This window comes from Mustela nigripes, chromosome 12, assembly GCF_022355385.1.
Source record: "Mustela nigripes isolate SB6536 chromosome 12, MUSNIG.SB6536, whole genome shotgun sequence".
NCBI classification, from domain to species: domain Eukaryota; kingdom Metazoa; phylum Chordata; class Mammalia; order Carnivora; family Mustelidae; genus Mustela; species Mustela nigripes.
Window position 1 is genome coordinate 38,709,620 of NC_081568.1, and position 27,242 is coordinate 38,736,861.

General features: G+C 37.6%; 1 protein-coding gene across 2 annotated transcripts in view; it reads left to right on the top strand.

Annotated features, from left to right (window-relative positions):
* Positions 1–1,569: 1,569 nt before the first annotated feature.
* Positions 1,570–27,242, top strand: part of NDUFS4 (NADH:ubiquinone oxidoreductase subunit S4) — a 114,381-nt gene continuing 88,708 nt past the window's right edge. Inside the window, exon 1 of one of the 2 annotated variants that reach the window (XM_059417112.1) lies at positions 1,570–1,705. In XM_059417112.1, the coding sequence (XP_059273095.1) occupies positions 1,608–1,705 (98 nt within the window). In that variant the 5' untranslated portion in view covers positions 1,570–1,607. The remainder of the gene's footprint in view (positions 1,706–27,242) is intronic. The other variant, XM_059417111.1, reaches the window with a different exon arrangement.

Here is a 27,242-nt window from a genome sequence, read left to right on the forward strand (position 1 = left end):
GTGAATGGTTAAACAAATAGGTATGTCCGTATGTGTATCTTACTGGCTTTGCTCTTCTGGAGGATCCTAATACACCAGGAATGCTATTCAGCAATAAAAAGGAATGCACTGTTGATACACGCATTAACTCGAGTGGTTCTCAAGGGCATTATACTGAGTTTAAGAAGCCAACCTCAAGAAGTCATACACTGCATGAGTCTTTTATGTAACATTCTTGAAATGTCAAAATTACAAGAATGGAAACAGTACTGTTAAACCTTGAACAAAATGGGTTTGAACTATGTGAGTCCACATGTACTGGCATACTTTATTCATTTTTCAATAAATATAGTACATGTATTTTTTTTTAAGATTGTATTTATTTAAGTGACAGACAGCCAGAGAGAGAACACAAGCAGGGGGAGTGTGAGAGGGAGAAGCAGGCTTCCCGCTGAGAAGGGAGCCCCAAGTCTGGACCGTGGGAGAGGGGGACTCCATCCTAGGACCCCAAGATCAAGTCCTAAGCCAAGCCAAAGGCAGACGTCCAATGATGGAGCCACTTTTTTTTTCTTTAACAAACCTTTTTTTTTTTTTTAAAGGAAATTCTACACCAGAGGTAGGCCTAGAACTCACAAGTTTTTTGTTCTGTTTTGTATTAAAATTTTATTTATTTGAAAGAGAGAGCACACGGGTGTGAGTGCAGTGGGTGGGGCCAGAGGCAGAGGCAGAGGGAGTAGACTCCCCGCTGAGCTGGAAGTCCAAAGTGGGGCTTAACCCCGGGACTCTAAGATCCAGACCTGAGTTTAAGGCAGGTGCTTAACAGGCTGAACCACCCAGGCACCTCAACTACCTTTTTATTTTAGATAAATCACAGTTTATCATTGTTTTTAAGGTCAGTAGCCCACAATACAAAGATGTTTCCAACACTGGTCTCAGAAGATAATTTTTGTTTTATATTTATGAAGCAATAATAATATTTTTGGTGTTTAGAACACGATTGCAGGTTCAGGATTTACTGGGAAGATAAGGATATCAAATATTGTGTTCCATTAGTTTTTTCATTGAAATCCACATGTCAAAAAAAATAACCTTTTCCAGGCCATGTGTCCGAACTGGAAAATATGATCCTTACAACTAGAGAACATCAAACTGAATACAGTCCTTCCTGAGGGCTTACATACTGAATCTGCCAACACTTTGGAAAAGTACTACTTTAGGTTCTCAAGAATCCAGAGAGCCCTCTGGCTCTTTCAGTGGGCTCAGCCCTAAAAATGCTCAGTCCTTTGAAAAAATTATGAGTTGCAGGTGTTTAAATTTTCCAGGTTGTTTGGGGCGGGGGGGGGGGGGGGACGTGTCTTCATTAAATAACTAGTCCTAACAACAAACAAGGATTACAATTTGTGGAGGTGATGTTTACACTTAATGCACTGCTGCATTGCTGCATTCATTTTCCTTCTTATCTGTCAGTGAAACCTTTCACCTCTTTTCTAAATTCCAGTATTTAACAAAACGACAAACACAAGTGAAATAAACAAAAACCCACTCTATTACATTGTGGTTACAGAACCTTGAGAACGAAGGAAGTTTGTCCCTTCCGGAGATCCGTCCAGGCGTTTGCCTGCAGCAAGATGGCGGCGGTCTCAATGTCAGAGGCGCTGAGGCAAATGTTGTGGGGGAAAAGGGCAGTGGCTGTAGCTGCCATTTCCGTTTCCAGGGTTCCTAGCAGGTAACAGGATTGTCAGGCTTCTTTTTCAAGCTTCTGGGGTCTCTCCACTTTTGCGGGGGGTCTCTGCTGGCTGGGTCCCGGAGAAGGCCTCGGGGAAAGCGTTCTCTGCTGACCCCTTCCTCTGGAAAGGGCAGGCGGATTTGGGACTAGCTGCGATTCAGGGGCGCTGGCCAGGCGAGTGGGGGCGTGAATGCGGGGATGGGGGAGGAGGACGCATGATTTCTTGGAAGGTTTTGGACTGTTGCTGTGAGAGAGGGTCCGTGGGGGTGGGGTTGTCTCGGGGTCTGCGAGCCGAGCTTTAGCCGCCAGAGAAGGGGAGGAGTCTGATTTTCCTCTCCACTTTCCGCACTTACCCATTTTTTCACCTGTTTGCCCAACACGCCTCCCTGTTGGAAGGTTAGATCCCTCTCTCCCTTAACACGGTTTTAAGTGGTGTTAGTGGGTTTCTGTACAGAAAGATTGTTCATCAGACTGCTTGGTTGAAATTCATGGTTACTGAGCATATCACTGTTAGTAATACTGGAAGGTAATTTTTTAAAGGCTGGTGGTAATGTCGGCAAGTTTCCTGTCCAGAATTTTATTAAAGCTTCATAATATTTCAGAGATTTTTTGCTATTATTGTTCTGCTTTGAAGCGTTTTTGTGATAGTGATATTTTTTTTCCGGCTGCATTAATTGTCGATTTCCCTGTTTTTTCGAATTTTCCTGACTGTATGTTGCTAACACAACAACACACACACTAGTATTTTTATTTGCGAAGAATTAGGTTTTATCGCTATTTTCGCTGCTTATTAGAAATCAGGGCATATATTGAATATTTTTATGCATGCTCTGGAGATTACTCTAAGAGCTTAGAATAACATGGAAAGACTGTATGGACACATGGGGATGGTTAAAAATTGGCTTAGTCAAATGTTACTTAATTTAGTGTTATATTAAAATATAAAGGGAATGCAGAGAGTTAGATCTAGAGTTAATTGGAAAGGATTTTTAGAGGTAGATTTTATTAAGTTTTAAATAGTGGGTGTTGGGGGCATGGGGAGAAGAAGAGGATGTTGTGGGTAGGTTCAATGGCTTATGAAAAGCTTTGAAGGCGGTAGTGGATATATACATGATATTTGGTCCTTGGAAAATAAGGATGCTAAGATTAGTTAACCAAGTTTGTAGTTAACTATTTTATGTATGGGGAACTTGAAGAATGGAAAGTGCTTCTCTAAAATGCCCCACCGATTGACTTCCACTGTAAGAGAGGTGATCTAGTTTAGTTCTTGTTCTCCTAGACATTATGGAGATTAATTTTGCATTCCCAAGTAATGTATTCATAGTAGCCTTAGAACTCAAATTTGAAGGATCCACTGGTGCATGACTAATTAAGACATGACTGTATATTTAAGCTTAAGTCACAGCCATTTTGTCAGCTATTGTTGTAGTTGAAGTAAGATACTGGATTTTGGAAACTGATGATAATTAGTACTACTCATAAAGATTTGAAGAGTTTCTGCTTGCAAATGTGTTAGAAGAGATTTGAAAATAAAATATTACATCATATATGGTAACCTCTGTTTCACACTTTAAAAAACTTTGCTAAGGAAAACAAATTTTTAACACAAGCCAAATGACACATTTGTCTTTTTAAAAAAGATTTTATTTTTTAATTTTTAAAAACATTAATTTATTTCAGAGAGGGGAGGGGCAGAATGAGAAGGAGGAAGAGTCTCAGCTTGGAGCCTATTTCAGGGCTCAGTTCCACGACCCTGTGATCATGACTGGGGTCATGACCTGAGCTGAAACCGAGAGTCAGATTTTTAACCAAGTGTGCCACCTGGGCACTCCTAAAGATTTTATTTTTAAGTAACTTCTACGCCCAGTAAGGTGCTTGAACTCAAAATCCTGAGATCAAGAGTCGCATGCCCTACTGACTAAGCCAGCCACGTGTCCTTATTTATTTGCTTTCTGTAACACTTTTTTTTTTTTAAGATTTTATTTATTTATTTGACAGAGATCACAAGTAGGCAGAGAGGCAGGCAGAGAGAGAGGGGGAAGCAGGCTCCCTGCTGAGCAGAGAGCCCGATGTGGGGCTCGATCCCAGGACCCCCGAGATCATGACCGAGCCGAAGGCAGAGAGGCCTTAACCCACTGAGCCACTCAGGCGCCCCTGTAACACTTTTTTTTTTTTTTTAACCCAGAGAGTTTATGGTCATCTCTCCCTTGAGGCAAATTTATAGCCCTTCACTTTTACATATTATTGGCTTTTCATTGTTAAGTTTTCTCTTTCCAATATGATTCGGAGATAATGAGGATCTGAAAAGTTTGTGGGTGGAAAGACAACTAATAAACTGGATAATTTAAATCTAAAATTCTTTTTATTGTAATACTTCTAAAACATTTACAAATAATGTAACATTTCAGATCACTTGAATAAAATGAGGGAGAGTAGAATCAGGCAGTTGGTAAGAAGGGGAGTAATGAACAAATACTGAAGAAAGAGGAGTAGAAGGAAAGACGAAGTTACGTTAGCCTGTATTAAATTAACTATAGTACATCCGTAAGAAACAAAAGCAAACCAAAAAACCCAATAACATACATAAGGGTGAAAAATGATTTAAACAGTATAGATGATTCAGTTGATCTAGTTAATGAGCTCATGCTCTAGAATGTCATAGTTTCCACATGCTTCTCATTTCCCTGGATTGAGTGAGGAGGGGAAACCTGAGTCAATGGCATACATTTATTCTTACTTTCCTGGACTTACCTATGGAATTGTCCAGGGTAAATTTAACTACTTAGGATTTTAATTTAAAAGCCAGGTAAAGGGGTACCTAGATGGCTCAGTGGGTTAAAAGCTAGGTAACATGGTACACTGTTTCAAAATAGCAATACTTTGGACTCTGTGCTTGATACAGTGGTTTTTGTTTTCTTTAACCTGTTCATGTATACTTACCTAGCCTTGTTTCATTATTTCTCATAAAAAAAAAAATATTTTATTTATTTATTTGTCAGAGTAGGAGCTGCAGGCAGAGGGGGAGGGAGCAATAGGCTCCTCACTGAGCAGAGAGCCTGCCCTGGGGCTCCACCCCAGGACCCTGGGATCATGACATGAGCCGAAGGCAGAGGCCTTAACCCACCGAGCCACCCAGGCGCCCCTTTGGGAGGCTTCTTTTGTGCTCCTATCTCTGGCTCTTGTGCTGCCCTATTTTCTTTTTCAGCATTGGAGAAGCCAGTATGAAATTATGAGGTTCTCCAGGACCCTCCGTTGAGTAAGATGTGCTAAAGATGACAGTCCCAAGGTTGACAAGAGTTCTGTGTATGTTACACCTTGCTGTGAAATTGTCTTAGCCCATTTTGAGAAACGTCTAGGACATATAAATCAGTTGATGGCTTCATTTCAGATAAGCTGGATAAATTCCTCTCTGAAGTGCAGCTACTTTCGCTTTCTTTAAAACATGCCAAAGCCAAGTTCAGTGAGCTTGAAGTATCTCTAAAGTGTCTTTTTTTTTTCTTTTCTTTTCTTTTTTTTTTAAGTAGGCTCCATGCCCAGTGCTGAGTCCAAGGTGGGGCTTGAACTCAGGACCGTGAGATTAAGACCTGAGCTGAGATTGAGTCGGAAGCTTAACTGACTGAGCCACAAAGGCTCCACTAAAATGTCTTCTAATAGATTTCATTGTTTTGCTTATTTTCCTCATTAAGAAATACCTTTAGCGCCTGGGTGGCTCAGTGGGTTAAGCCGCTGCCTTCGGCTCAGGTCATGATCTCAGGGTCCTGGGATTGAGTCCCGCATCGGGCTCTCTGCTCAGCAGGGAGCCTGCTTCCTTCTCTCTCTCTGCCTGCCTCTCCATCTACTTGTGATTTCTCTCTGTCAAATAAATAAATAAAATCTTTAAAAAAAAAAAAAAAGAAATACCTTTAATTGGTCTATTTTCTTCAGTAGTGGACATCTTTGTTGAATTCTTCTTAGAATTAAATATTTTAATACATTCATCACAGTGTCTGGTACATAGTAAATCTTACCTAAATAAACTCTACTTTTATTTTTGGTTTGAATATCTGACCATGTTTCTTTTCTTTAATCTTGTGATATTGTGGTAATTGCTGTTATTGCTGTTATTGTTTAAAATACTTGCCTCTGTTCCCTGTGCAGGATTATACACCACTGCCTCCTTAGCCAAGTGATTTGTTTGGGCCAATGTAATGTTACTGGCAATAATACACCATGTCAGGCAAAAGCTATAGGACCTGTCCTATGTTTTACCATGTCTCTTTTCCCTCTGCCTATGAGGTAGACATTTTAGGTGGGATATTTTTCTTTTAGCTTAGATTCTGGAATGAAGAGCACATGGAGCAAAGATAGAAGCTGGTTCTTAACAGATTGTGTAAAATATAAAGTCACTAAGAAATAAATCTTTGTTGTATGTTACAAAGATATTTAGATTGGTAGTTGCCTCAGCATAACAACCTATACTGATCCTTTCGTTACACATGTACATGTACACACACTTGTAAATGAGTAATTTTTAGCACATGGACTGATAATCAGTAGTGAGGCCACTGGCTTTTGTAGTGCTGGAAAATTTTTTTGACTGCAAAGTTTTTTGTATTTTTGTATACTTCATGACACCCATGTAATAGCACACACATAATAGGTAAATGTTTATCACATAGATGAGCAAATACATATTTAGAGATGTGTGATTGTGAGGAAAAACAGGAAGCCATGGGTACTATTTCTATTAGTAGCCTTGTCAATGAAAGCCAAGGAAGCTACATAAATGTGAATATAACTACCTAATATATAACTAACCTACATAACCTATAACTAACCTATAACCTACAACTCACCTACATAAATGTGAATATAAAATATCTACAGGACATACTTTTTTTTAATTACTTGAGGTGGTCTTAGTTTAGGATATTAACCTAAAACTGTGTTATGCTTCTGGATTGAAGTTGTCTTACAGATTTTTTTTGAACTCGTAAATTTCCTTGACAAATGTCCTGATTCTTATATTCAAATTTTTAAAAAGAGGTGGAAATGAATTTTCTTGGGAAAGGGTATTCATGGAACATGATAATTTTTTTGGAATAATAGTAACTAAATGTGATTGTTAGATTTGTGTTCTGCAAACCACTTTACATGAAGTTTTTTAAAAGTTAATTAATTTTATGTTTGGCTTAATGGAGAAAGAAGGAGCAATTTGATTCCTTTCTAATTAATACATGTTTTCTTGGTATGGGATGAATAAAGAATAAGGCAATTTCAAATGGAGATGCTTCTAAAGTAAATCCCTTGGTGAAAGTTGAGAATCATTTTTATGGTATTTGTTCTGAGCACAAATTACTAATAGCTGACATTTATTCCTCACTCTGTATTAGCCACTGTGCCACTACTTCACCTGCATTATATTCTGTATTTTTCACAGTAATCCTGTGAACTTAGGTGTTCTTGTTTTTCTCATTTTTCAGACATACAGATGAGAAAACAGATTTTAAAATTTACATTGCTAGGAAATAGTCCGGTTTAGCAGTCTAAAGGAATGTCTTGACTTTAGTAGTGAGAAATACAGGTGTGATAATAGAAAATTAAAACCTTGGTGTCTTCTGTTTTTATTTTAGCAAAATATCTTTGAGAAACTATCTGATGCTCTTTACTTTCACTCTACTGTTCCTTTTGTACAGTGAGAGTCTCCAGTTGAGAAATTAGTTTTTTTTGTTTTATTTTTTTATAGTAAGGATTTTGTTCTCTTAAGTTTGGTAATGATTTTTGGTGAGAAACTTTTTATATGTGACTTGATTATTATACTTTCTTACCCTCTTATAAAAAACTCTTGAGATACATGTATTAAACAAGGTAAACTGAACCTGTTTCTCTTTTTTTCTTATTAAAGTGATCATGAGAAAAAAGATATTGTATTCTTATTCCTTTAAAAACTATCAAGTGTTTGCTATACTTTCTGAATTCTTTTGTCTGCTTTCTAATAGTGTTTTTATGTCCTCCTTTGACTGATTCACTTCTCTTTAGCAGTTTCACTATCCTTTTTCATTTATCATAAGTTTGAATATCAAGCAAGTAAAACTGTTAGGATTTTGTGTAAAACAAAGTAGGCTTAATGAAGCTCTGATGATGGCTGAAATTTATTTTGCTGTGATTAAAACCTTGAGCTTTGGGGCGCCTGGGTGGCTCAGTGGTTTAAAGCCTCTGCCTTCCGCTCAGGTCATGATCCCAGGGTCCGACCTGATCCCAGGGTTCTGGGATCGAGCCCCCACATCGGGCTCTCTGCTCAGCGGGGAGCCTGCTTCGTCCTCTCTCCCTCTCTCTGCCTGCCTCTCTGCCTGCTTATGATCTCTGTCAGATAAATAAATAAATAAATAATTTTGAAAAAAATCTTAAAAAAACAAACAAACCTTGAGCTTTCTTAAGGTTGACAGATAATTACATATAATACATGCACTCTTATTATAACTTTTTTTTTTAGTTTACAGTATCCAAAGACCCTCATGGAACCTTACTGTACCTGAATTATGATGGAGTGACTAGATCCTTCACAATGACTTTCATCTAAATATTTGGATACTTAGCAAACTATTTAAGTCTTGTCTTTTAAATAGTGGCAGGAGAGCAATTTAGAATTCCTGTTTTAGATTTCCTTTCTGTTGTCTTATTTTGATAAGGTGAATACAACCTTAGGTTCTTTAGAACTAGCTAGTTGTCAAATGTGACTTTTTTTTTTTTTTGCCTTTACTCATTAGACTTAATTTTTTCTTTTATGGGATCTTGCTCTAGTTTAGTGCTTTTTAAACCCTTGCTGTGCCTCAGAATCACCTGTTGTGTGCATAAAAAATTGAGATGCCTTGGCTCCAGTTTATAGTAGTTCAATAAATTTAGGTTGAGGTTTAGCTCCGTGGTGATTCTGATGGGAAGCTAGGGCTGAAAATTATTGTTTGTGTTTTAAAATAGTTTCCATGCTATATATCTTGAAAGACTTTCAAAATGCATTTTTCCTTGAGGGAAAGGTTGGAGATTTCCAGAAACAAACAAAAATTCTCCCATTTTTGCATATTCCCTAATCTAAAGTTTTCTGCTTTTTACCCATGCACTGTATGGAGGCTTTTTCTTGGAGAAATATTTCTTTGAGGCAGAGCAGGCATTTTGATAATTTTGGAGAAAGCAGGCCATGTTACTGGCTCTCTAGAGACTCTTGTTCTTCCTTTTGGAAGGTCTCAGGTTTAATACAGCGCAGCTGTTGAACTCTGCCCTTCTAAGTTTTAAGAAGAAAGTGTTTTATCCTTTAAAATGGAAATGCCTTTTTTAGGGAGGTGGTCTTTGGCTAGATACAGTTCTCTAAGAAAGTTGCATGCTTTTCTAGAGTTCTTTTGTTTCAGTGTTTTCTTAGAATTGTTTCAGATATTGAGAGCACAGTAAAGATCTGGCTGCTTTTGTAATATGTTTTGCTATATCCTTAACAAAGCTAGATGAAGAGTTTATTTCTTTGTGTTTTCTAGGACTTGAAAATATGTTCTTTCCTTTATTCAGCCACTCCATACATAAGGAAATGGTCCTTGAATAGGGTTTACTGGACAAAAGATCCTGTTCTAGATGACTGTTCAGCAAGCCATATGCTTCTCCTAAAAATGTCAGTCTGTCTTGATGAGCTTTAAAGTGAATGCAGATGTTTTGGCTCTTTTGAGGACTACCACTTTTTGTGTGGAAAGAACACTTCTTTTTCAGGAGATTTCTTCACTATACTTATAGAAATTTGCATGAAATTGATATTTATAACTTCTGCCTTTTAAGCCTAATGAAATTATATTTAATTAGGCATTAGTAATTTGAGTTTAATTTTAATATCCTTAGAATAAATCAGATTTGGGGAAATAAAATAGGCCTCAATATGGCTTTTGTTAAGATTTTGTATTTATTTAGTCTTTTTCAAAATTTGTAACTGAAAGTGCTATATAGTGTTTACCTTTATGCAGTGAAAGGTGATATTTTGACAGGATAAGTTGCCTTTTTAGATGTTCAGTGCCTTCTGCTTTAATAGGTTAACTGTAGAAGTTACAGTCCATAGATTCATACAGTGTTTGAGTTGGGAGAAAACTGTAGGATCATCCTGCCTGACCTTTTGTTTAATGCAAGGATTTCTAGAATTTCCTGCTTCTTGATTGTCTAAGAATTGAAGAATAAATGCCGAATTTCGGGAAGCCCTAAAAAATCCTTTGTACTTTTGGATTCGTTGGTAAATGATATTTCCCTCTAATACTACACAGAAAAATTCTAACCCCATGCATATGTCAGCCTTTTGGATAATTGAAAACCTTTGTCATTACTCATTCTTGCCTGTAAGTCTATGCTCCAGGCTCTTTCTGACAAATAAATAAAATCTTTTAAAAAAAGAAATAAAATTTTATCTTTAAAATTTTAAAGAAAAGGGGCACCTATGAGGCTCAGTCAGTTGAGTGTCTGCTTTTAGTATGAATTATGGGTTCAGGGTCCTGGAACCAAGCCCCATATTGGGCTCCCTGCTTAGCGGGGAACCTGCTTCTCCTTCTCTTTCTGCTGCTGTCGCTGCTTGTGCTCTCTAGCTCTATCAAATAAATTAATAAAATCTTTTAAAAAAAATAAAATTATAAAGAAAAATTCACTTTTTCCTTTTGAAATTTTTTAGTTTTTAGAATTTAGTACATGTATAGATTTGTGTGAAGTTACCACAATAATCAGGGTACAGAATACCAAAAGACTTCATCACCCCAAAAAACTCCCTCCTGTTATGCCTCTCAGCTCTTATAATCTCTGGCAGTAAGTTATCTCTTCTTTTTTTAAAAGATTATTTATTTATTTATTTACTTATTTGAAAATAGAAAGAGCAGGAGCGGAGCAGAGCGGGGGGGGGGGGGGGGTGGAGAATCAGACTCACAGCTGATCAAGGAGCTTGATGCAGGACTCCATCCCAGGACCTTGGGATCATGACCTGAGCTGAAGGCAGATGCTTAACAGACTGAGCCACCCAGGCGCCCCATAGTTTTGTAATTTTGAGACTGTAATATAAATGGAACCATAATACAGTCTTGAGAAGATTGGTTTCATTCACTCAGCATAATGAGATGCATGGAAGTTGTTGTGTTTATCAGTAGTCTATTATTTTTATTGCTAAGTAGTACATATTTTATTGTGTGGATGTACCCCACAGTTTATCCATTGACCCCTTGAAGGGCATTTGGATCATTTCTGGGTTTTGACAGTTACAGATAGAGCCACTATAAACATTTGTGTACTGAAGTTTATGTGAACATGATTTCATTTCTCTAGAGTTAGCTACTCAGGAGGGAGATTCCTGGGTCATTGGTAACATGTTTAACTTTATAATGTACTGCTAAAACATTTTTTAGAGTCGTTGTACCATTTTGCTTTTCCACCAGGGATGTATGAAAGTTTCGTTGCTCTGCATCCTCATTGGCATTATATTGTCAGTATTTTTAATTTAGCCATTTTATTTCTTTTTAAGATTTTTACTTACTTATTTGACAGAGAGAAAGATCACAAGTAGGCACAGAGGCAGGCAGAGAGAAAGGGGGAAGTAGGCTCCCCACTGAGCAGAGAGCCTGATGCAGGGATTGATCCTAGGACCCTTACTGAGATCATTACCTGAGTGGAAGCAGAGACTTACCCCACTGAGCCACTCAGGCGCCCCTAATTTAGCCATTTATATATTTAATTTATACATATACATACATTTATATATTTATACATATAATTTATACATTTATACATTAGGTGTATAATGATAACTTCGTTCTGGTTTTTACTTTTTTATTTCATTTTTTAAAAAGATTTTATTTGAGAGAGGAAAACAAAAAAGAGAGAAAGCATAAGCTGGGAGGGGGCAGCAGAGGGACAAGCAGACTTCCCACTGAATGTGGAACCCTCCATGGGCTTGATCCCAGGATCCTTAGATCATGAACTGAGCCAAAGTCAGATGCTTAACTGACTGAGCCACTGAGCTGTCCTTTCATTGTGGTTTTTAAATAATAAGTTTATTGAAAAATAATGTAGGTCATAAAATTCACTCAAAATTTGATGGGTTTAGTATATTTACAGAGTTGTACAACGATTCATTGTCAGTTTAGAACATTTTTATGGCCCCAAAAAGAAAGTCTGTGCCCACGCACTATTAATTCCTGTTTCTCCCTTTCCCCAGCCTTAGGTAGCCATTAATATACTTTCTGTCTCTGTAGATTTGTCAGCTCTGGACATTTCATACAAATGGAATCACATGTGATCTTTTGTGATGGGCTTTGTTTACTTAGCATAATGTTTTCAAGGTTTGTCTAAGTTGTAGCATGTATCAGTACTTTATTCCTTTTTATTGATATAATAATATTCTGTTGTATGGACATACCACATTTTATTTTTTCATTCTTGATGGACATTGGGGTTGCTTTCACTTTAGACTATTACGAATAATGACCTATGAAACATATACAAGTTTTTGTGTAGACATGTTTTTATTCTCTTGGGGATATACAGAAGAATTAAATGTGCTGGATAATGTTATAGCTCTGGTCTTTTGAGTAACTGCCAGACTCTTTCCAAAGTGGTTGTATCATTTTATATTCCTACTAGCAGTGAATGAGGGTTCCAGTGTCTTCACAACCTTGCTAACACTTGTTACTGTTTTATTATAACCATCCTAGTTGAGTGTGAAATGGTATCCAGTGGTTTTGATTTGTATTTCTGTGATAGGTAACTTATTGTGGTTTATATCTATTTCCCTGATGGCTAATGATGTTGAATATTAGGGAATGTTTGTTTATATCTTCTGCTCATTTTTAATTGGGCTGTTTTCCTTTTTATTATTAAAGATTTATTTATTTTAGAGAATTCATGCATGCTACAGAGAGGGATAGAGGGAGAGGGAAACTCTGTGCTGAGCCCTGCGTGGGGCTAGATCCCAGGACCCCTGGCCCTAGATCATAACCCGAGTGGAAACCAAGAGTCAAATGCCCAATTGACTGCACCACTGATGTGCCCCAGACTGTTTGTTTTCTTATTGTTGAGCTCTGAGAGTTCCTAAAATATTCTGAATATAAGCCTTTTGACAGGTATGTGATTTGTAAATATTTTCCCCCATTCCGTAGCTTTTCTTTTCATTCTTTTTTTTTTTTTTAAGATTTTATTTATTTATTTGACAGACAGAGATCACAAGTAGGCAGAGAGGCAGGCAGATAGAGGAAAGCAGGTTCCCTGCTGAGCAGAGAGCCGGATGGATATGGGGCTTGATCCTATGACCTGAGCATAAGGCAGAGGCTTTAATCCACTGAGCCACCCAGCACCCCTCTTTTCATTCTTTTAATGGTATCTTATAGAGTAAAAGTATTAATTTTGATAAAGTATCCTTTACTAGTTTTTTTTTCTTTTATGACCTGTACTTTGGTTATCCTAAGAACTCTGCCTAACCCTGTCAATGAACTCTCTTGCTCAGCTGTAGACTCCCAACAGCTGAATTTCTCACTGCACTTTCTTGAGGCACTGACGGAGAAATTTTGCAAAGACCTAAGCATTTCAACCATCAGACCAAAAAGACTGGATAGCAACAGAATGGCTAAAAAACTACATCCTACCCATTCCGTCTCTAGGCCCTGAGCTGACCCTCCCTCATAATTATCACACACTCTCTGCCTGCTCTCTCACCCATATCCCCCCTAAACTCTTTGTATAAAACTCGGGGTGTTTATCTTGCTGTTGGAGAGATTGGTTGTTAAGGCCCAAGCTTGCCACCTACCCTGTCTGTTGGCACCCAAAGTAAATTTCTCCCTTTCTCTTTACCAAACCCTTGTCTATTGAGTTACTGGCTTTTCTTGAGATGAGTTTATCTGAGTTTATTTGGAAATAATGTTGGCAACCCCCTTGGGATTCCCTTGGAGGAGCAGATGACTGTGGCAGTGTCAGGGTTTACCCTTGCGTTTCCTTAGTTAGCTATATGTTGGGTAACAACCCCTGGTCAGGAAGAATTTTTTGTATTCTCAAAGTTTTGAAGTAATGTTTTATGTTCAGATCTATGATCCATTTTGAGTGAATTTTTATATAAAGTGTGAGGTTTAATTTGAGGTTAATTTTTTTTTTTTTAAAGATTTTATTTATTTATTTGACAGAGAGAAATCACAAGTAGATGGAGAGGCAGGCAGAGAGAGAGAGGGAAGCAGGCTCCCTGCTGAGCAGAGAGCCCGATGCGGGACTCGATCCCAGGACCCTGAGATCATGACCTGAGCCGAAGGCAGCGGCTTAACCCACTGAGCCACCCAGGCGCCCCGAGGTTAATTTTTTTGCATATGAATGTGTACTTGTTCAACACCATTTATTGTAAAGACTGCCTTTTTTTTTTTTTTTTTAAAGGTTTTAAATAATCTCTAATCCAACATGGAGCTTGAATTTACAGCCCCAAGATCAAGAGTTGAATGCTTTACTGACTGAGCCAGGCAGGCACCCTTAAAGATCATCCTTTTTACTTTGAATTGCTTTTGCACCTGTATCAATAATCATTTGGTTATATTTGTCTGTGTCTGTTTCTGTATTCTCCATTCTGTTCCATTGATCTAAATCCCTTTGGCAGTACCACAAAGTCTTGATTACTATAGCTTTGTAGTAAATGTGTGTTATAATTGAGTGATTATGATTTTTCCAATTTCATTTTTTTCAAAAATTTTTAGGTATTCTAGTTTCTTTGCCTTTTCCTTCTAAATTTTAGAATCAACTTATTAATATCTATAGAAATCCAGTTGAGATTTTGATTGGTATTGCTTTATATTTATAGATTAATTTGATGAGAATTGTCCTTCTTACTATGTTGAGTCTCCCAGTCTGTAAACATGGTGTGTTTCATTTATTGATTGTCTTCATCAAAAAAAAAATTTTTAATTTTAGTTTTGAATGTTCAGATCCTACAGCTGTTTTGTTAGATCCATGTCTAAGCATCTCAGTTTTGGGGAGCTATGGTAGATATCATTATATTTATTTATTTATTGCATTGTTTTTACATTTTCAGTTTTTAATACTACATTGCTGTATGCAGAAATAGGAGATTCTAGGGCACCTGGCTGGCTCAGTGGGTAGAGTATGCAACTATGGATCTTGAGGTTATGATTTCAAGCCCCACATTGAGCATAGAGCTTACTTTAAAAAAAAAAAAAAAAGGACTGATTTTGTGTAATGACTTTGTATCCCATAACCCTGCTAAATTTATTTGTCCTATAAGTATTTCATAGAGTCTATGGAATTTTTTAAAGTAGGTAATCATGTGGTCTGTGAATAAGAACGATTTATTTCTTCTGTTGCAGTCTCTGTGCTGTTTCTTTTTATCTTCCCAGAAGATGTTAACTAAGAGTAGTAAAAGTAGATGTTCTTGCCATTTATCAATCTTAGGGGAAAACATTCAGTTTTTCACCATTAAGTATAATGTTAGCTTCATTTTTTTAAAATGCCTTTTATCAGATTAAGGAATTCCTAGTTTGCTAATAGTTTTTATCATGAATGGATGTTCTGTTTACCTCATGGCTTTTTTGCATCAATTGACATATTTCCGTGGTTTTCTTCTTTAGATAGTTAATATTGTGCATTATATTGCTTGATTTTCAAATACTGAACTAGCCTTGCATTCTCAGGATAAAACTCCTGTGGGTCCTGTTGTTGATACTTTGTTGAGGATTTTTGCCTTATGTTAATGGAGGATATTGGCCTGTAGTTTGTTTGCTTGCTTACTTGCTTTTTTGAACTGTTTAGATTTGGTATCAGGGTAATGCTGGACTCCTAAAATGAACTAGGAAGTATTTCCCCATCTTTTTTCTTTTGAATTGCTTTGGTTTCATGCCATAATTTTGATACGTTGTATTTTATTTTATTTAGTTTAAAGTATTTTCTTATTTCCCTTGAGACTTCCTCTGATGCGTGTATTATTTCAAGATTTTTGTTTGATTTCTGAGTATTTGGAGATCTTCGTCTCATTTTTCTGTTAACTAATTTCTAGTTTATTTGCATTAGATTCTGAAAACCCAGTTCCCTGGGTTTCCCTTTTCAGTTTCCATTCAGAAAATGTGGCTCTTGTTACTCTGTTCTGTAGTTAGGGGCTAAAGAGAGACAGAAAAAACCAAACCAAACCAAACTAAACAAACAAAAAAACCAGTGTATGTTGGTCCTGCCTTCTTAGAGAAATGGGGAAGAAGGTTTCCTTCCCTCAGATGTTGGCTCTTGCAGGTTTCCCTGTGGCCATGAGATTGCCTTTGGCTTGTGCATGCAGTGCATGAGAGAATGGGAAAAGGAAGAAAAACATGGGCAGTTTCCACACTTGTTCATTTCCATTAGTTGTCTTTCTAGCTCCTTGGGTCAGAATGATTCTTTTGGAGAAGTGTTCACTCCTGGATTTCCACCTGCATTAAATTCATTAATTTCTTGCTGCATTAAGGGATACTGGAGGGAAAATATGATAAACTTATTTTGGTTGATACTTCACATTCTGGTGATATTCCCTGATCTGCCTGCTGTTTGCTTTTTAGTCTTCAGAAAGCTGTTCTATGTATTCTGTCCTGAGTTCTATGTATTCTGCTAGTCAGTGAGAGAGACAGAGTAGTGTGCTTACTACACCTTACCAGGACCAGACATTTTAGGATAATTTTTTAAAAAGCTAAATTCTAATATTTCTTGTATTTTAGCACATCTGAATAGATTTAAAAGATGTAAAAATGATGCAAAAAATTTCTTCATATAGATTCTAAACCACCGATTCTCAACTTTTGTAGAAGGAAGGGATGAATTAACATACCAGAATCTTAGAAATGAGACAGAGAAAGGGTTTCAAAGTACAAGTGCCCTTGGTTGAAAACCATGATATTTAATAAAAGATGGAAGTTTGTTGACCATATAAATATACAAAGATATACATTAAGTCACTGACTTAGATCACCAACCAATAAATCTTAACTTGTTTAGAGGATACGGTAGTCAGATTTATTTTGAGTAACTGATGAAAATTTTAGTAACTTTAATATGTACTCATATATAAAATCAGAGTTCTGTTTTTAAGGGATTCATGGATCCCATGTTTTGTAGCCCTTCTGTAGAGAGTGTTAGATCTTACAAGATGTTTTGTTTATACCAGCTCTTGTGTTAGACCTTTCTCAGTTACAGGTGACAGAAACCTAGAAACTCAAATGACCAGCTTATGCAAGATGAGGGAATTGGTTTATATTACCAAGCACTGGAAAGGGCAAGGGTACAGCTAACTCGTCTCAGGGACCAGAGCTAGACAGCTACCAGGCTCTTTCTAATTTATCTCTGTCATTCTTTGAGTGACAGCTACTACTTCAGATTGTTTTTTCCTATGTGGCAGTTATCATAGCTGATGAAGGTTTTTTTGGGCTTATAGCTCATATCTTTATCACCAGGGAGAGACTAAAAAGCCTTTTTTTTGGTACCAAGTTTTAAAAATCTTGGAGAGAGGCACCTGACCGGCTCATTTGGTTAATGGTCTACCTTCAGCTCACGTCAGCTCACGTCATGATCCCAGAACCCTGGGATCAGAGCCCCAGGTTGTGTCTGGCTTCTTGCTCAGTGGAAAATCTGCTTCTCTGTCTCCCTCTGCCCCTCCCGCTCATGCCTTCTCTCTTAAATAAATCGATAAAATTTTTAAAAATAAAAAAATAAAAATCTTGGAGAATTAAATAGACCAAGGGTTTACTATAATAATGATGTTATTGTTTGTAATTCTACTTATATGTATATATAAGAACTATTGTATATACATATATAAGAACTCTGGCAATTAGCTGTAATGAAAGCTAGGTCTCCTGAACAAAAATTAAGAATAGGAGTATTTTTTTTTAAAGATTTTATTTACTTATTTAACAGAGAGAGAGAGAGATCACAAGTAGGAAGAGCAGCAGGCAGAGAGAGGGGTAAGCAGGCTCTCTGCTGAGCAGAGAGCCCAATTCGGGGTTCAATCCCAGGACTCTGGGATAATGACCTGAGCCAAAGGCAGAGGCTTTAACGCACTGAGTCACCCAGGCATCCCAAGAATGGGAGTATTTTATATTGAGATATCTTTAGGAATCTTTCAGGAACAAATAATTTGTGTATATATTGTGTAGGCTGACTTCTTACCTTTTTTCTTTTTTTAAAAAATGATTTTATTTATGTGAGAGAGAGCGAGTGACCACAGGAGCAGGGGAAGGTGTAGAAGGAGAAGCAGACTCCCTGCTAAATGTAGAGCATGACACAGGGCTCAATCCCTGGATCCTGGGATCTGAGCTGAAGTCAGACACTTAACCGATTGACCTACCTAGGTGCCCCTTTTTACCTTTTTTTTTTTTTCTTTAAAGATTTTATTTATTTATTTGACAGAGAGAAATTACAAGTACACTGAGAGGCAGGCAGAGAGAGAGAGAAGGAAGCAGGCTCCCTGCTGAGCAGAGAGCCCGATGCGGGACTCGATCCCAAGACCCTGAGATCATGACCTGAGCTGAAGGCAGTGGCTTAACCCACTGAGCCACCCAGGCGCCCCTACCTTTTTTCTTAATGAACCTTGGGATTTTGTCTGCTAAAGTTTATTCACTCATTCAGCAAATATTTCTATATTTTTTCTACTTGCAAAAGACTGCATTTCTATAGGCTTTTACTTAGAACATCTGCCTTGATATTTTCTTGGAACATTTGCTTTGAGGATAAATGTGTAGGATAGAAGTATTCAAGCAAAGGCTAGATGATCATTTCTTGGGTCTTGTAGATGGGCTTTGTCTTAGATTGGCATTTCTTATAGTAGAGCCTGAGTCGGGGATATGTGTGTAGGTGATTTATTTGAGTTGATAGGAACTAGTATGAGGAGTTTGGAGTTTGGGAGATAGACAAGGAAGAAAAAAGCGTGATACTGAAATTGTTGCGGTAAGCAAAAGAGGCTCAGTTCCCCCTGGAACCTCCTGAGAAACATACAGAAATGCTTCTCGGTATTGTCCATTTGAAAGATGGAAATCTCGAACATTTATCCACTGGTTTTCATTTACCTGTGATCGGAAGGTATTAACTCTTCCGTACTTTGAGCTATACTTCTGCTCCTGAAGACCTGAAGTTTATGGGTTCACTCGACATGAAATGTTGGTAGATAACCTGAGTCTGAGTTTCTGTAGCTGTGGCAAATGACTGATAGGGCCAAGCATTTGTGACATGAGCACCAAAGGTGTTTGTTATAGGTTTCCTTATAACTCAAGGGTCTCTATAACCGATTTTTGGGCAGAGGGTGCTAATAGTAAGAATTCTAGTACCTATTATTTATTGAGCACTTAAGCACTGAGGTAATTGCTTTATGTGTTATTTCATATTGTGAAAATGAATGATCCCATTTTAGGTGATCTGTTGACAATTGTAGTTTATTCCTAGACTTGTAAATAATTCATATTTATTAGAATTTTCTTTATTCACCAGTACTCTGAAGGACATGACAAAGAATTGGGAAACTGAGGTCTTACAACTCAACTAAATAATAATAGAAGTTCTTTAGGAAAGAGATGGTTTCTTCTGTAAAATACCATGTTTAAGGAATTCATGATGGCAGAATACTGCTGAACTATGTGCTAGGTAGTTGACATCCAAGACAGGCAATCAAAGATCAATTTACAGATTTCCTTTTGAATTTGAGAATATCAACAGATAAGGCTAGTGACTGGTGACTTACATGATCTCATACTCTGGGTTGAGCATATATTTTCACTGATACTGCCTTAATGATTCAAAGATAGTTAAAATTATTTTTTCCTATAGCTGCATTTAAGCTCTTGCTCCTGTCCCATTGTCATCTTTGACTGTTAATATGGTGGTTGCTTTGTCTTCTATCTTACTAATGTGTTTCAGTTACCACTTTAATGCATAGTTGGTTCTGGAATGGATATAACTTGGATCTGAAGTTATTTTACAAATTCAGTTTCCTCTTCCCTTGAGACTTAAAGTATAGTTATTCTGTTGCTGATGAAGTTCATGGTTTAAGTACATCTTAGTTACTGCTTGTAGGTGACCTCTCATTAGGGCTCAAGTTTTTATTTTGGTCTCAAATTTACCTTTCGACTTCCAAGTTCAGACTGTTAATTTGGCCAGTCTGCTTAATAAACTCTTGCTAGTGTCCTTGACCCAAACTACAGGAAAAACTGCTTTCTAAATACAGATGTATTAACTCCTGATATTAGCCATGCTGCCAGGCTATATTCTTAGCCTCATACTTGAACTATTCTACTTTACTTTATTTACCAGTCCAGTCAAACATTTCAGTCCAACATGGCAGTTAGGAGTACATGTTCTGCCTATGCCACTTTCTAGCTCTTTGCCTACCTACCTTGTGCCTGTTTTCCGTTTTATAAAATGGACATCATAATCACTTTTATAAAGTATATGAAGTCCTTAGGGCAGTGCCTGGTGTATGCTCAGTGCCTGCTAAATTGTAACAATAACGTTATCATTCTTCTTTTCTTCTGTGGCTTTTTTCTTCCCTTTCTGTTCCTTCCTTCCTCACCATTCTTTTTTTCCTTTCACAAGTCTTGCCTGGATTTTAGTTCTTCTTCCTGGATTACGAGAGCAAACTGGATTTTGTTTATTTACAGTATTTTATTCATGAGTATATAAAAGAATTATCTGCACCTGGCTTTTTCCAGATTGTGACCTCCCATGCACTCTTCAGCTCAATGCAGTCTATTTTTGGCATTCACCATTCCACTGAAATAGCTTTCATCAAGGTCGACAATGACCCTGTTGCTAAATTAATAAACTCATCTCAGTCCTTATCTTATGTGACTGTTGCAATCCAAAAAGATGACTTTCTGATTATTGAAAGATTCTTCCTTTGTCTTATACTTTGGCTTTCCTCCTTCTCAGTTACCTTTGAATGTCCCATCATCTTTTGCCCATTCCTTGAGCCTTTAGCATTTGTCATTTGATTTAATAGATCTTTATACTTTTAAAAATAATTTATATTATATAATATTTTATCTGCACTTGACTATATCTAACGTATATCCATTAGGAAATATAATGACACAATGAATTCATGTGGTCCCATCTAATACCTTAATTCTTTGTACACTCTGTGGTAGGCTGAACAGTTGTTCCTTCTTCCCAACTATATCTATCTCCTAACTCTCAGAACCTGTGAAATGTTACATTAGATGGCAAAAGGGACTTTGTAGATAGGATTAAGTTGAGATCTTGAGATGGGAGATAATTCTGGTAAGCCCAATGTAATCACAGTGGTTCTCTTAAAAAGGACTCAGAATGAGTCTGAGGAGGAGGAAATGTGACCATGGAAGCAGAAACTGGAGTGATGTGACTATATGCCAGGGAATGCCAGCAGCCTCTAAAAGTTAAAAAAGACAAGAAACAGCTTCTCTCTTGGAGTCTCTTGAAGGAACCAGTCTTGAATGACACATTATTAAATCTGTGAGACACATTTTGGACTTCTGACCTCCAGAACTGTAAGAGAATAAATTCATGTTTTAATCCAGCAACTTTGTGGTAATTTGTTAGAGTGGCCATAGAAAACTAATATGGTCTTGTATCTCATTATCTACCATGACTTCACTTACCATCTATTTGCACTAAAGTGTAAATGTAGTTCATTTGCATCATATATACTTTTCTTAGAAGTTCCTTTTTTTTTTTTTTTTAAAGACTGTTTATTTGACAGAGATCACAAGAGAGGCAGGCAGAGAGAGAGGGGGAAGCAGACTCCCTGATGAGCAGAGACCCCGATGAGGGGCTCAATCCCAGGTCCCTGAAATCATGACCTGAGCCAAAGGCAGAGGCTTAACCCACTGAGCCACCCAGGTGTTCCCCACAACTTAAAAAAAAATATTTAGGGGCCGCCTGGGTGGCTCAGTGGGTTAGAGCCTCTGCCTTTGGCTCAGGTCATGAGATACTGGGATCAAGCCCCGCATCGGGCTCTCTGCTCGGCGGGGAGCCTGCTTCCCTGCCTTCCCTGCCTTCCCTGCTTCTCTGCCTACTTGTGATCTCTGTCAAATAAATAAATAAAATCTTTAAAACATATATATTTATTTGACAGAGAGAGCGAGCAGAAGGAGGGGGAGCAGCAGAAGGAGGGAGAGAAGCAGACTCCCAGCTGAGCAGGGAGTCCAAATGCAGGAGTCTATTCCAGGGCCCTGGGATCATGACCTGAACTGAAGGCAGATGCCTAACCAACTGAGCCACCCAGGCATCCTGAAAATGCAGATGCTTAAGCCACTGAGCTATGAAAATGTTGTAAAAACATTTAAAAATGCAACTTAATTCTCTCATTATTCTACTTAGTTATTATTTAGTACCCAATCAAGAAAGAGCAATTGTTCCAGTGCTAGAGGACTGGCTTACGAAGAGATGATATATCCTTTGTGATGAGCGTTGGGTGTTATATGTAAGTGATGAATCACTCAATTCTGTATCTGAAAACAATTTTATCATATATGTTAATTAACTAGAATTTAAATAAAAACTCGAAATTTTAAAAAATATATCTTTACTGGTGGGGGCTTCCTAAAGGATTTCCAAAGATAATTTTTATTTTTTGTGGGTTTTTTTTTTTTAAGATTTTATTTATTTATTTGACACAGAAAGAGAGAGAGAACGTGAGCAGAGGGAGAGGAAGGCAGAGGGTGAGGAGACGCAGGCTCCCTACTGAGCAGAGAGCCTGCCCTGGAGCTCTGTCCCAGGACTCTGGGATCATGACCTGAGCCAAAGGCAGATGCTTAAGCCACTGAGCTACCCACGCGTCCCTAGGACCCCAAGATCTTAACCTGAGCTGATGTCAGAAGCTTAAGCAATTGAGCCATCCAGGTGCCGCAATGTGTATATTTTTAAAAGATGAAATGAAATTATGAAAAGTCAATGGAGAAAGTACTGGTTTCATGCTTCATTTTCTTACTGATTATATTAGTTTTGTGATTGAAATCAAAATTATATATGCACATGACAATATTTATTTAAACATCATAGACTTAGGTCTGTGGTCTCAGGTTTAGCTAAACAGTTTTCTTAAGGAAGTCAGTGGGATTTTTAATTACTTTGTTCAAGATTACCAGTCTAGGGGCACCTGGGTGGCTCAGTGGGTTAAGCCTCTGCCTTCCGTTCAGGTCATGATCCCAGGGTCCTGGGATGGAGCCCCGCATCGGGCTCTCTGCTCAGCAGGGAGCATGCTTCCTCCCTCTCTCTCTGCCTGCTTCTCTGCCTACTTGTGATCTCTGTCTGTCGAATAAATAAAATCTTAAAAAAAAAGATTATCAGTCTACAGTTTGACTGACTAGATTTGTATAAATTTTATAGTGCTTGCTATTTTATTTTTAAAGGCATGAAGGCCTATAAAATGATTAGTTGAATAATAAGCAGCCTATTTTCTTTATTAAACTACTATGCAGTTTTATGTGTGTATGTATGTGTGTGTCTTTGTATTATGTAGCCTTTTGTGCTCTTGTGCATATGTATTTTGTTGTGGTTATGAAATGATGAAAGTCCAGATCATATTTTATACTTTTGGTTGTTTTAGATTCTTTTAAAAATTTTTTTATTTAAAAAATTTTTTTAAAAAGATTTTATTTATTGGACAGAGCAGGAGAGAGCATAAGCAGGGGTAGTGGCAGAGGGAGAGGGAGAAGCAGGCTTTCTATGCAGGGCTCCATCCTAGGATCCTGGGATCATGACTTGAGCCTAAGGCAGATGCGTAACAGACTGAGCCACCCAGCTGTCCTTATTTGAATTTAAACAAATTAATAGGTCTGTTAACTTTACACAAACATGCATTACTTAAAAAATAACACTGTATTCAAAGTGGTACTGCCTTGGTTAAACCTGTACAGAATATTTCCAGTTTTTCCTTTATTAATAACTCATCTTTAGTTACAGTAATTTATTACTAAATCTTTACTTGATTTGTGTCTGAGTTCAAAAAATGACTGCTCTAAAACAGGATACAGGTAACAAATATCTATAGCTTTTAATCTGAAAATTTTTTGTAGTTCAACCGTGTCTTAGAGTTGGTGTGAATCTTTTTAGAGTTAATCTAATAAAAACTTAAAACTTTATTTATTTGATAGCAGACGTGCAAGTGAGGGGGAGAGGGAGGAGCAGAGGACAAGGGACAAGCAGATTCTGTACTGAGTGGGTAGCCCAGTGTGAGGCTGGATCTAACTATCCAGAGATCACGACCTGAACCAAAATCAAGAATCAAGACACTCAACTGACTCAGCCACCCAGGTGCCCTCAAAACTTAAAACTTCTAAATGGAATTGTTAATTTAACAAATTTAGTTTCTCAAAAATAATAGATTGTTAATAATGTTACTTGGAATAGATCAGGAACTGTGCTAAGTGCTTATTATCATTTATACCTGATTTTAATATTCTCAGTAGCTCTGGGAGGTGATCTCTTAGCTCACTAAGGGTAGATGGTAACAACTTCTGATGATAAGAATTGTTAAAGGGCAGAAAGTCAGTGAAGTAAATTTTAAAGATCTAATTGGCTTTATTAATTGATTCATGAATTAGACAACATGTTATTTAGCAAGTAGAAAGGTTACAGAGTGGGAAAGGGTTTTAAGAGCAGGATAAGGAGGTTATGAACAGAAAAAGGGTTCTTTTGGTAAGGTCACCTTTTGGGCAGGGAAGGGGGTGTCTAATTAGGTTGATTATCTCATCTTTCTTTGGGGGATGGAGAAAGGCCCCTATTACCTCATTGGTGCTGACCAGTAAATTCCAAACTGACTGTTTAAAACCACATTTCTCTGGGAAGTTGAAGCTACAGTTAGTTGGATATTAAGCCCCAGTTTGGTGACTTGGCTCAGCATAAGTGACTATATTTTGGGCCTCTGGGTGTGTGTGTGCGTGTGTGCGCGTGTGCGCGTGCGCGCGAGCGCACGCTATAGCAGAATGGTGTGTTGTCAGGTAGCAGGGTCCTGCATGAAGAGGTTTGTCACAGGCCCTATGATGAGATACTTGGTTTACTAGATACGAACAGTAGCATTAGTCTGATAGCAAGAATGGTTATGTCAGACAACAGTGTATTCTCTTTTTAAAAAGATTTTATTAGAGAGGGAGGGAGAGACAGAGAGGGAGAGGGTGAGCAAGCATGAGCAGGGGGAGGGGCAGAGGGACAAGCAGGGCTGTGGGCTCCATGGCAGGACCCTTAAATCACGACCTGAGCAGAAGTCAGATCCTTAACCAACTGAGCCATGTATGTGTCCAAACAGTATAGTCTTTGAAGTGGGAGATCCTAGGTCCATATGACCTTGAGTGTTTTAAAAGTGTAGGCTGCTGAGCTTGCTAAATTGTTAAGCTTTCTTCAGTGGTGCCCATATGGTTTTCCTTGCAATCATAGATTTCAAATATCATTCATTTTATCAAGGCTATATATATATATTTTAAGATTTTATTTATTTGTCAAAGAGAGCACAAGTAGAAGGAGCAGCAGGGAGAGGGGGGAGCAGCAGGCAGAGGGAGAAGCCTGATTCGAGACTTGATACCAGAACCCTGGGATCATGACCTGGGCTGAAGGCAAACACTTAACTGACTGAGCCACCCAGGCATCCAAAGAAAAATAATTTCAGTCCTGCTTTACACCATTCAAGAAAATATATATTTTTAAAGATTTTATTTTTTTATTTGACAGAGACACAGCTAGAGAGAGAACAGAAGTAGGGGGAGTGGGAGAGAGAGAAGCAGGCCCCCTGCAGAGCAGGGAACCCGATGTGGGGCTTAATCCCAGGACCCCCAGGGATCATGAACTGAGATGAAGGCAGATGCCCAACAACTGAGCTACCCAGGCACCCAAGAAAATCTTTTGATATACATTTTGATAGTGATATTTGGAATTCATGTCTATAAGTGATATGGAAACAAAGCAAAAGAAAATTTCTCTACTACTTACAGCACACTGATGAGTCCTTGAAACAGAGTAACCTTTCTCTAGAAACTCAGCTGTCTTGATGTTAATACTTTGCTAAGGGTAAGAGGCAATCTTACCCTGACTCCCCAGAATCCTTTAAGTCTTCTTTAACATATAAACATTCCTTTGGAACTGTTTTTTATCTCTCTTCTGCAAGTTTTAGTTTTGTAACCATCCTCTAAGCGTATGGCCCACTGAGACTTCTGAAGGGTCTCATGACTGAGTTTTTCTGATCAGTAATAAATGACCCTTTCCTAACAATAGATAGCCCACTCAAGGTACAAACCTTGCTTCTAAAATTCCTTAGACTTAAGCTATCCCTGACCTCCTCCCAACTTCAAAGTATATAATTGGCCAATCTCTATGATCCCAGTACAGTTCTTTCTGCCCAGAGATCCTGGCCTCATGCTACTGAGAATATTAAAAAACACCTTTTGAGGTGCCTCACTTGGGCTCAGGTCATGATGTCATGTCGGGGTCCTGGAGTCAAGGCCTGCATCTGCTCTGGGCTCAGCAGAAAGTCTTGTCCCTCTGCCCCTCCCCCTACTTGTACTCTCTCTCTTTCTCTCTCTCAAATATATAAAATCTTAAAACAAAACACCTTTTTGCACTAGAGATGTCTGAAGAATTCTTTGTGGGCCGTCAGCTCCAAATCCCGCCGCTTCAGACAACATACATAAGTAGCCATTTTTGGAGAGCACAATTAACCATCCATGGATATAGATTAAAGTGAACTTGTAGGTATTAGATGGTGCTATTAATACTGAAGATTTATTTTTCCTTACTTCAGCAGCTGGACTAGCTAACATTTATTGAGTCTTGACCAAGTGCCAAGCACTTACTAAAAGCTTTATATACATTGTCTCATTTAATCTCACAGTAACCACATGCAGTGAGTAAAAATATGGTCTACATTACTTTTTAATGTAATATTTTGAAGAGATAATGCAGTTATAGACTTCTGTATAAAGTAAATTGTAAGAGTCTTTTTCATACCTGTTTCTGATTTCTTTTGCTCCTTTATCACTGCTTTCCCACTCCCCAATAAATCATTGTTACTAGTTTCTTATGCTTGGAGTTTGTGCATATTCAAGCAAATACATTTTTACTCCTTTCCATTTTTCTGTAAATAAAGCATACTAATAATATTTTTCATTCTTTCAGTTTTTCAACTTTTTTTTTTTAAGTAATCTGTACCCAACATGGGACTTGAGCCTACAACTCTGAGATCTAAAGTTGAATGCTCTACTGAGTCAGCCAGGTGCCTCAATTTTTCAACTTTTTTTTTTTTTTTTTTTTTGAAGGTGAAGCAAAGCTTTATTTCGCCAATTTTTCAACTTTTTATTAAAATCTTGACATGTATAAAAAAAAGGTAGACTACAGTGAATCTATAAGCCCACCACCTATATTTACCATTGTTAAGATTTTGGTGTTTTTTTGCTCATTTTGCTTTTGTGTAACATGTATATGGGTAAGCAAAGTGTGTGTGTGTGTAAATATATATATAAACATTTATATATTTTAATGATATAGTATTTATCATTTATATATATAAACATTTATATATTTTAATGATATAGTATTTATCATTTAT